At 59.6% G+C, this 10,628-nt stretch overlaps 6 protein-coding genes across 6 annotated transcripts; 4 read left to right on the top strand and 2 right to left on the bottom strand.

The window, feature by feature from the left end:
• Positions 1–17: 17 nt before the first annotated feature.
• Positions 18–1,619, top strand: OT_ostta08g03060 (SecY/SEC61-alpha family; the record flags this gene model as incomplete). The annotated part of the gene is made up of 1 exon (XM_003080821.2): positions 18–1,619. One exon carries the CDS (start codon positions 18–20, stop codon positions 1,617–1,619), a length of 1,602 nt encoding a protein of 533 aa, XP_003080869.2.
• A 121-nt stretch (positions 1,620–1,740) lies between these two features.
• Positions 1,741–2,505, top strand: OT_ostta08g03050 (P-loop containing nucleoside triphosphate hydrolase; the record flags this gene model as incomplete). The annotated part of the gene is made up of 1 exon (XM_003080820.1): positions 1,741–2,505. The coding sequence occupies one exon, from the start codon at positions 1,741–1,743 to the stop codon at positions 2,503–2,505; it is 765 nt and encodes a 254-aa protein (XP_003080868.1).
• A 57-nt stretch (positions 2,506–2,562) lies between these two features.
• Positions 2,563–4,413, bottom strand: OT_ostta08g03040 (Acyl-CoA N-acyltransferase; the record flags this gene model as incomplete). Its single annotated transcript, XM_003080819.1, has 1 exon — positions 2,563–4,413. The coding sequence occupies one exon, from the start codon at positions 4,411–4,413 to the stop codon at positions 2,563–2,565; it is 1,851 nt and encodes a 616-aa protein (XP_003080867.1).
• A 96-nt stretch (positions 4,414–4,509) lies between these two features.
• On the top strand, positions 4,510–7,035 carry OT_ostta08g03030 (Peptidase C2, calpain family; the record flags this gene model as incomplete). Its single annotated transcript, XM_003080818.1, has 1 exon — positions 4,510–7,035. One exon carries the CDS (start codon positions 4,510–4,512, stop codon positions 7,033–7,035), a length of 2,526 nt encoding a protein of 841 aa, XP_003080866.1.
• Positions 7,036–7,101: 66 nt separating this feature from the next.
• On the bottom strand, positions 7,102–7,515 carry OT_ostta08g03020 (unnamed product; the record flags this gene model as incomplete). The annotated part of the gene is made up of 1 exon (XM_003080817.1): positions 7,102–7,515. The coding sequence occupies one exon, from the start codon at positions 7,513–7,515 to the stop codon at positions 7,102–7,104; it is 414 nt and encodes a 137-aa protein (XP_003080865.1).
• Positions 7,516–7,788: 273 nt separating this feature from the next.
• Positions 7,789–10,628, top strand: OT_ostta08g03010 (Bacterial surface protein 26-residue repeat; the record flags this gene model as incomplete). Its single annotated transcript, XM_022983618.1, has 1 exon — positions 7,789–10,628. A coding segment is annotated over one exon (2,840 nt), but the record flags the coding sequence as incomplete, so codon positions are not given.

Below are 10,628 nucleotides of genomic sequence, written 5' to 3'. Positions count from 1 at the left end.
CGACGCCGCGCGCGACGATGTCGACCGCCGTGCCGCGCGCGTGGACGTCGCGCGCGGTGCGACGCGCGCGCGAGGGGCGAGCTGGACGGCGAGACGCGCGGTCGTGGCGGCATGGGCGAACGAATCCGAGCGCGCGACGATGGACCGAGACGCCGCGCGCGTTCGCGTCGAGGGAAGAATCTTTAGAGGCGCTTCGTCGATCGATGTACGCCGAGGAGGAGGTTGAAATCGCGGTGGAGGGGACGTACGGGCGGGAAAGGGCGTTGGCGGAGCTCGAAGCGCGCGCGCCCGCGTTTCGAGGGGTGATACGAACGGTTGGAAGCTCGATTTTTAAGAGATTAGCGAGTGTGATGGCGATGATGGTGTTCGTGCGAGCGGGTTTGTTGCTCCCGACGAGGTTTTTCGACGCCACGGGGGTGGGGGAGTCGATGTTTAGCATGGCGACGTTGATGTCCACGTTTTCGGGCGGGAACGGAGCGTTGGACGTCGTGGCGAACGCGCTGGGACTTTCCGGCACAGCCGCGGGGGGCGATGCGCTCAGATCAAGTTGGCTCGCTGAGTCCTTGAGTTCGGGAGGGGGTGTGCCATGGTTTCACGTCGGCATCGGGCCGTACATCGGCGCGTCTATCGCGGTGTCCATTTTCACCGCCATGACGCCTGAGTTTCAGCAGATGCGCAAGGATCAAACGGGACAGGAAACGATAAAGTGGTGGACGCGATTGCTCACGTTCGCTATCGCGCTCGTGCAGAGCGTCGTCGAGGCGCGATCGATGCGCATGCACAGCTTGGTGGGCACGGGGTTTGAGTACTACCTCCTCGTCGTACCGATGTTCGTTACCGGAGCGCTCGCAATCACTTGGATCGCGGACGAGATCACGAATTACGGCTTGGGTCAGGGAAGTAGCGTGATCATCACCATGTCCATATGTGGTGGCTACTTCACCGCGCTTAAGGCTCTGCTTCCGAAGATTATCGAGAACTTTACTCTCGCGGCGGCGCTGCCCATCGTAGCCTTCTTTAGCGTCTTCATGCTCGGCACGGTCATCTTGGAGCAAGGTACCGCAAAGGTACCTTTGCAGTATTTCCAGGGCCCAGCTGGCAGCGCCGGGTTACCGAAGGCCATCGCCGAGGCCGACGAGGGCGATCACATTCCATTCAAGATAAACCCGACGAACATGCAACCAGTCATTTTTGCCATGTTCATCCTGGGCGCCTTACAGTGGCTCCCGATCGGTCTCAAGGCGAATTCAGTCGTGTACTTCGTCTTGCTTTTCGTCTTCGTGTTCACCGGGACGTACATCGACCTGCAGAATACCCCGCAAGAGATCAGCGAGTACTTGATGAAGATTGGCGCACGCGTGCCGGGCGTGCGCCCCGGAACGCAAACAGTCGACTTTTTCAATCGTGTCCAGGCGGGATCGAGATTCTTCGGAGGCGTCCTCCTCGCCTCTATCGCCACCGCGTGCTCGCTCACGGACATGTGGATGAACAAAATGATCGGCCAATCGTTCGGTTTGACATCGATGCTCATCGTTGTGAGCACCATCGTGTCCATTAAGCGCCAAATAGCGGCGATGTCGCAAATGCCTAAGATGGACCAAGCCTTGCGAGCGATGTGAGTCGACTTCGCGAGCGCGCGTAGAGAAATATTGTAATCTATTGAACGATCCTTAGTCATCGCCGTCCACGCTTCCACCGCTTTCCACTTCGTACCGCGCTCACAGCGCGGCTCGCGGCGCCATGTCCGCGCGCGCCAACGCGCCAACGCGTGCGCCAACGCGCGCGCATCGCCGCGCGCCCCGACCTCGCGCGACGTCGTCTCCATCGTCGTCGTCCATCGCGTACGCCGACGTCGTGCGAGAGCGCGTCGACGCCTTACTCGCGACGCGCGCGCAGAAACAGAAACAGCTCCTCGTCGCTGTCGCCGGACCACCCGGCGGGGGCAAGTCCACGCTCGCCGAGGCCGTGCGCGACGCGTACAACGCACGGCGCGGTCGTCCCGACGCGTGCGTCGTCGTTCCAATGGATGGGTTTCACTACTCGCTCGAAGAGTTGGACGCGCGGCCGGACGCGCTCGAGTTGCGAAGACGCCGAGGCGCGCCTTGGACGTTCGACGCGCACGCGTTCGCGAAGTGCGTCAGGGAACTGCGAGAGAGAGGTTTTGGAGACGTCCCGACGTTCGATCACGCCACGCACGATCCCGAGCCCGGTGGATTACGAGTGGTATTGGCGAACGAGGTGTTACTCGTGGAGGGTAACTACGTGTTGCTTCCGGAGTCGCCGTGGGGGGATTTGGTGCGAGACGGGACGTACGACGAGACGTGGTTCGTCGATACAGATTTAGAGGAGGCAAAGCGTAGGGTGATAGAGCGACACATGCGAGTGGGGCGATCGGAGGCGGAGGCGAGAGATCGGGCGGAGACGAATGACGGGCTGAACGCGGCGCTCGTCATCGAACAGTCCAGAGGTTTGGCGGACGTCTTGATCCCGTGCGTACGGATGTGATGTGCGTTGTACGTAATGCCAATGTAGCGATTATTCTTTTATTCACAACGAATCAATTTAGATATACTTGACGAAGAGGATGCTACCACGACCGCTCTGGACGGTTTTCCCGGGCGGAAGCTCATCGTTACCTTCCGCCAGTCCCTTGTTCTCGAAACCACGCTGAACGAACCAGTCCGCCGTGCGTGTGGTCAGAAGGAACAAGTTGGACGCTCCAAGCGTCTCTACGGCGTAGTTTTCTGCGTACTCGAGCAGGGCGTCGCCTCGTCCTCCGCGTCGGTACTCTGGCAACACCGCGAACGCGGCGACCTCGTGCGCGTCTCCGTTTGAGCCGCATGGCTTGAGCGCGCAACAGGCGATGACTTTACCGTCGCGCTCGGTGACGTGGAAGTAACCCTTATTTACTTCATCGATGAGATCTTCGTCGGATCGCTCGATCACGGCGCCGTTCGCGACGAGCGGTTCAAGAATGCGCTTGATGCTCTCCCAATCTGCCATCGAAGCCAGACGCATCCCTTCGTATCGATCCCGAGCGACCATGCAACCGATACCATCGCGCGTGTACAGCTCGACGAGAAGTGATCCCGAAACCGTCGGGTCCACCAAGTGCGCTCGACGCACACCCGCCTTGCACGCGAACGTCGCGAGACTGAGCTCTTGAGGACAATGTGGAACGCGCCACGTCAAGTCGCGCTCCATGATCGCCTCAAATCGCGAGATACTGTCGTTCACGCCTCGCATGTTGTCGAACATGTGTTCCGCACGAACATCCATCGAAGCGTTCACGTCCACTGCGTCAGATCCGTCGATCATGTAGTCCATCTGTAACCATCGCCAGCTTGACGATCCGTTCACGCCTACCTTGCTTGATTCCTTTGCCGCGTACGTCTTCGCCAAATATTGCTCCGCCGAGCGAAGCGATAGGAATCTCGGTACGCGCTCGCCCACTCCGTGACTCCCCTCGTACGGCATATGCGACGGATCCGTCATGACAATGAGCTTGTCCGCCTTCAAATCGATTGCCGTCGCGAGAGCCACGTCGAACGACTGACAATTCAAAACCTCCCCGGCGGCGTTGAATCCGAGAGACGACAGGAGCACGATGTCACCTTGCGCGAGTTTCTTCTTAATCCCTCTCGCGTCCACTCTCGTTACCTCTCCCGTACGTTGAAAATCCGTCCCTCTCACCGTGCCCATACGCTTTGCGAAGATGTAATTCCCGCTCGTCGCCACCACGCTCGCTCCGTTGCTCCCTATGCCGCCGTCGCCATCCCCGTCCCCATCCTTATGCCTCCTCGCGATCGAAACCGTCGGCGCTCGACTCAACAACGCTTGTACTAAGACTTGATTCCTCCCGTTCGCCTCCATCGCGCTCTCCATCGCCACGTCGTCCGTCACGCGATAGTCGTCGAAGAACGTCACCGACCCGCCTTTTACTCGCGTCAGTTCGCTCACCTGATCGCTCGCCCCGACGACCAAGACGACGCGAACGCCTAAATCGTGTAATAACGCGACGTCACGAACGACTCCACCCAATCTCTCGGGATCCGCGGCCGTCTCGCCCGGGATCAACACGACGAACGTCGACCCGCGGTGCAGCGCGATGTACGGCGACGCCTGACGGAAGAAATCCACGAATGCGAGCGCGTTGGCGTCGATGTGAGACCCGTTGGTCGTCGCGTTCGATGTCGACGGACGATCGATCGACGACGCGCGTGTTCGCGCGTCGCGCGGGACGTGAACGACGCCGTGCGGGCGCTTGGCGTTGGATTCCTGCGCGAGTTGGAATCGTCCCGGACGACGCGTGACGCCGTTTCTTCGCGTCTCGAAGCGTTTTAGACGCGCATCGATCGACGTGAACGACGCGCACGTGGCGTACGCGCTGACGTGCGCGCGCGTGACGGCCATGGTCCGCGTCGGGCGACGTGGTCGCGTCGCGTACTGACGCCGCTGCATTCGATGACGCTCGAGAAATGATCACTTAAACGAGCCTCGACGTCGCGCATGCCGGCCAAGCGCGCTCGAGCGTCATCGAACACAACCGTCGATTCCGATGAAATACTACGAACGTTTCAAAACGCCACGGCGTGCGACGAGGCGTATGCTAGGAGACGATTGAGTCAGAATGCCTGGTCGCTCGCAAAAGCTTTGGACGCGCACTTCGCGTCGACGGAAGCCTTGGACGCGCGCGAGCGCAAGCGTGGAGCGACTTTGACGTCTTTGGTGAGACCTCGCGCGAAGGAGGTGTCGAAGCAGGACGAATTGGACGCGGAGGATGGGATGGAGCGGTTGAAGAGGGACGCGGCGGACGCGGTGCGGAGAGCGCAGACGGCGTTTGCGGCGGACGCGGACGGATTTTTTAGGTCGATTCCGTTGAATGAAGAGGCGGAGATGTTTACTTCGGGGTCATACGAGGCTTTGGCGACGTTGGTGTGCGAGCGCGTGGGCGAGGAGGGGTTTCGAGACGACGCGTTTCCACCTGCACCAGGAAGCGTCGACGGCAGAGGCAACGCGAGCGGTAACGCGCCCCAGTGTCGATGCGGTCTGCAGGCCAAGGTGAAACAGGTGCATAAGGATGGGGTGACGCAGGGACGCTTGTTTTACGGATGCGAGAAGCGCGTTGATCGATGCGACTTCTTCGCGTGGTGCTCGAAGGAGACGCTGGTGCACACGGATGCCGCGAAGGCGCTGCGATGGAAGCGCTTTGCGCCACCGCGGTTCAAGTTCGCAAGACGCACGAGCGCGGCCGACATTCGACAAGGGAGTGTCGGCGATTGTTGGTTCCTGAGTAGTCTAGCCGTGATCGCCGAGCGCGAGGATTTACTCGAGCAAGTCGTGGGCGTCTCCAGACGACATGCCGGCGTCTTTGAAAAACATGGTGCCTGGTTTGTGAGACTATTCCTCGGCGGACGTTGGCGGGCGATCGTCGTCGACGACATGCTTCCAGTAAAAACGCCCAAAACGAAGAAGGACGATGAGTACTCCTTGGCTTTTAGTCGCGCGGCGAACAATCAACTGTGGGTATCGCTCACGGAGAAGGCATACGCGAAGGCGCACGGAAGTTACTCCGCGATTAGCGGGGGGTACGTCTCTGAAGGCTTGCATGATTTGACCGGAAGCGCGACAGAGCAGATTGATTTTCACGCGAATGATTTCGATTCCGAGGAGTGTTGGGCGCGATTGATGAGTTTCTCCGCCGCGGGATTCCCGCTTGGATGCGCTACGTCGTTCAGCGCAGAGGGCATTGTCGGTCATCACGCGTATAGCGTGTTGGAGGTGCGCGAAGTCGTTGGGGTGAAGAAAGGCGTGCAGACAAAACTCACTGAGGTGTACGCAAGAGGTAAAGACGCTCTAGATGTCGAGGTGGAGAATCTTCGGTTGCTAAAAATTCGGAACCCGTGGGGTAAGAGAGAGTGGCGCGGTGAGTTCTCATCGAACTCAGACGCGTGGACAAAACGATTAGGAGATGTTCTTTCTCGAACGCGCGCAGACGATGGCGAATTTTGGATGTCGTATCGTGACTTTCTCATGCATTTCTCGTCGGTCGACGTGTGTAAATCACCGCGAGGTTGGCATTCGATGAATTTGGAGACAGTTCTCAGCGACACGCGCGAACGTGGTCCGACATTTCTTATTCGTGTAGACGATGACGGCGGGTGCTGGTGCCATGTCCTGCTTCTACAGCACACCAAGCGTGGGCGCCCGAACGGGCACTGGTACACCGACTTATCTGTGCTCGTGTGGTCTCGAGACGTCGGTTCGAGTGACTGGACGCCAATGGGTGGCATGTTTGGCGCTCGCGAACGAGAGAGTTGCCAGGGTGAGATCATGCTTGACGCCGGGCTCGAGTACGCGTTTCACATCCTCTCCATCGCGGGCGGGCGAGACGTCCCGGTGACGTTACGCCTATGCTCGGCGAAACCAGTTCGCGCGCGTCTGGGTCCACCCGGAATCCCGGCGAGCGTCGCGCGTAACTTACACTTGGCGATTCACGGAGACAGCGCGATCACTGGCGGTTCAAAGTTCAAGCGCTCTCACCTGGCCCTCTGCGGCGGCTTCGCGACGTGCGCCACGAGCAAAGGTTTGAACTTTGTCTTTATCCAAGCCGGCGCCGCTCGCGCCAGTGACCTCGCGGTACGCGTGGCGTATCGATTTGACGACGAACGTGGCGCGGCGTGCTACCAACACGATGATGTTGTCGTCGCGAGACCGGGATTTTCTCGACTCGCCGTCGTCGCCTCGGGCGTCAGTACGCACGCACGACACAAATTTGAGTTTGATTACGCCGTCGCCGAGTGCGCGTGCGGGAACGCGACGAGCGAATCGATTCACGACGACGACGACGACGACGATTGCGTCGTCATCGGTGAGACGGTGGCGAAGAACACCGAGCGCGCGAGAGAGAAACGTCCGGAAATCGCGCCGATGCGATGCGAGGCGTTATTCGAACAAGTCGACGCCGCGTTTTGGTCGCCGCCGCGCGCGTCCACCAAACACACCGCTCGCGGCACATTCAGCGCGGTCATCTAGCTAAATACAACGAAGTAGCTCACACTAGTTTACATCACACTAGTTTACATCCACGCGTGCACGCGTTCATTCACTCGGCGCGTTTCGAAGCGTCTCCATCGCTCGCTCCCGCGCCCGTTCCGTCTCCGCCCGCGTCTCTCCCCCCCCCCGTCGCGCCCATTCTCTCTCCAACCCACACGCATCGATCACCATCACCGCCCGCACATCACTCGGCATATCGTTCCCCGACGCATCCAGCGCCCTGAACACGTCATCGATCGCCCGCATCGTCCTTTCATCGCCGTCGTCGTTCGCCGCCGCCGCGCAGTGCGCCCGCCGGAGCGCGAACCGCGCGTCCCTCGCCCACGCCCCGTCCAGCGTTTCGCACCGATCCAGCGCCCGCGCGCACGTCTCGCGATCGCCCGCGTCGAACGCCTCGCACGCGAGTTCGTACCACGCCCTCGGGTCGTCGTCGTCGTCCTCGACTTTTCGTATCGCCATCGCGAGCGCCAGCTTCCATCGTTTCGAATCGCGTCCTCGATCGCGCGCGCGCGAGACGAAATCGGTGTCCGACGCCGAGACGGTGACGTCGACGTCCTTCACGCGGCGCATGCGCGCGCGCGGTCGCGTTCGCGCGTCGCGCGGCGTCGGCGTCGGCGTGTGATGGGTGATGGTCGTACGTTGTCCATTACATGGCGATAAATCAATCGGTATACGCATCACCGTCGCCGCGTGCGTCCGTCGCCCGCGTCGTGGTCACACATTGTCCCTCACATGGCGATAAATCAATCGGTATACGCATCACCGTCGCCGCGTGCGTCCGTCGCTCGCGTCGTGGTCACACATTGTCCCTCACATGGCGATAAATCAATCGGTATACGTGCGTGTCCGATCGAACGGTCGATCGCGTCGTCGTCGACGGCGCGTCAGCGCGCGACGGCGCGGACGACGGCGACCGGTGGGTCGTCGACGCGATCGATGGGTTCGTCCGCGCGCGCGCGTTCGCGGTGGACGCGTCGGTGGGCGGTGACGCGCGCGTTCGCGGTCGTCGCATTCGCGGCGGCGTCGGAGGGGGGCGTCTCCGGGGCACCGTTCGCGAACGGAGGCGCGCTCCGCGCGGCGGTGCAGAACTGCTTGGCGGTGGATCCCACGGGGGGGTGCGATTGCGCGAATGCGACCGTGGATTGCGGGGCGGCGGGGAGCGATCCCATGGAGCTGTGGGACGTGAGCGCGGTGACGGACATCTCCTTTATGTTTTCTGGCGCGACGTCGTTTAATCAGCCGATTGGAAACTGGAACGTGAGCGCGGTGACGGACATGTCCGGCTTGTTTTCTGGCGCGACGTCGTTCAATCAGCCGATTGGAAACTGGAACGTGAGCGCGGTGACGAGCATGAACAATATGTTCGAGGATGCGCGGTCGTTTAATCAGCCGATTGGAAACTGGAACGTGAGCGCGGTGACGGACATCTCCTTTATGTTTGCGAATGCGCGGTCGTTTAATCAGCCGATTGGAAACTGGAACGTGAGCGCGGTGACGGGCATGTACTCTATGTTTCGTGGCGCGACGTCGTTCAATCAGCCGATTGGAAGCTGGAACGTGAGCGCGGTGACGAACATGGCGTACATTTTCGCAAACGCTTCTTCGTTTGACCAGCCCATTGGCGCGTGGAACACAGCCTCGGTGAGGATCATGGACGACATGTTCACGCTCGCAAAGAGCTTCGATCAACCAATCGGGGGCTGGAACACACGCAACGTCGTCACGATGCGACGAATGTTCTCATATGCGTCAAAGTTCAATCAAGACATATCAACGTGGAACGTCAGCAACGTGCGTTCAACGAGAGCGATGTTCGCGTTGGCGTCGCGCTTTGATCAAGACATCACGGTGTGGGATTCTCCCCTACTGTTGTCGAACGAAACATTCGCCATGTTCCACTGTGCGAACGCTTGGCTCGCGACGCACAAAAGAAGTGACGGTTCACTGCACACCACGGGCCCGCCAAGTGCGTGGACTATGTCTGCCGGTGCATGGACGGGCAGCACTTGCGGGGACGTCCAAAGTGATGCATCCAACGATATCAACGTCACCTTCCACGTATCAGGTCCGTTTACGACAGAAGACGCATCAGCTGGTGATAGGGTTGGGCAACGAATGTCTACATCTGGGAACGTCACTCTTGTAGGCTACGCGAGAGACGACGTGACGAGTACATCGCGCGGCGCCGCATACATATTCGAACGCAATGTCGCAGGATGGACGCAAACGCACAAGCTCACTCCCTCGAACGCGTCGCAATTCGAGGATTTTGGTGTATATGTAAAACTTTCTGGTGAGACTGCGTTCATATGGAGTACTCCAAACCTTTCATACGCGCCGAGATGTATACACGTATTCCGACGAATAGGCTCGACGTGGACGGAAACTCAAATTCTCACGGTACCCGCTGACCTTGAACTGGAGGCAGAACGCTTTGAATTGACGACGACGCATGCGTTTGTTCGTGCACGAGCATATAGCGACCCGCGCAGACGGCAAAGAATGATTATTGTATACAAGGTTTTGTCGAACGGGACTTGGGTATACGACACACGAATACCTTTAGAAGTGACTAACTTCTGGTCGGAGGGTTCTTTCATTCGAGTCCCTCCCCCGGGGTATTATTATATTCAAAAAGCTGAAAATGATCGACTCTTCATGACCATGTCGCATATGCGAGGAGGTGTAGAGGGTCGTGGATTTGTTTTCAAATACTCAGGTTCATCGTGGATTCTGGAGGCAGAGTTACCTTTAATAGGACTTTATTCTTGGTGTCCATCCGGTGCATTCACGGGTTCAATCGTGCTGATAGGCTGCAATGCCCTGCGATATAACATCGGTGTTGACTCCGAGGCTCGGGGTGTCGTGTACGTGTACGAGCGCAACGAATCGAACTGGTACCTCACGGCGTCCATCGAGCCACCGGACGCAACTCAGTACTTTGGCGGGACAATCGACATTTCTGGCGAGTATGCGCTTATCGGTGACCCTCGATCGCGCCCGTACGGTGACTCTCAAGGTAACAGGGGCGCCGATGCCGGAGTCGTTTACGTTTTCCAACGCATAAACGCGTTCACGTGGGTCGAAAAAACGCGCATTTACGCGAATGACGCAGCCCCAAGTGACCTTTTCGGAGACTCGCAACCAAATTACGCCTTCACGGGCTCGCGCGCGATGGTCGGCGCCGGCGGGCACGGCGCAAACGGTCAGGACAGCGGCGCCTTTTACGAAGTCAACTTTGAGTTCAAGCCGGTCGCGGCGGCGTCGGAGGGGGGCGTCTCCGGGGCACCGTTCGCGAACGGAGGCGCGCTCCGCACGGCGGTGCAGAACTGCTTGGCGGTGGATCCCACGGGGGGGTGCGATTGCGCGAATGCGACCGTGGATTGCGGGGCGGCGGGGAGCGATCCCATGGAGCTGTGGGACGTGAGCGCGGTGGACGACATGTACCAATTGTTTCGTGGTGCGCAGTCGTTCAATCAGCCGATTGGAAACTGGAACGTGAGCGCGGTGACGGACATCTCCTTTATGTTTGCGAATGCGCGGTCGTTCAATCAGCCGATTGGAAACTGGAA

The sequence above is a fragment of the Ostreococcus tauri genome, assembly GCF_000214015.3.
Source record: "Ostreococcus tauri WGS project CAID00000000 data, contig chromosome 08, whole genome shotgun sequence".
In the NCBI taxonomy this organism is placed as follows: Eukaryota; Viridiplantae; Chlorophyta; class Mamiellophyceae; order Mamiellales; family Bathycoccaceae; genus Ostreococcus; species Ostreococcus tauri.
This window is presented reverse-complemented; position numbering and strand designations above follow the sequence as displayed.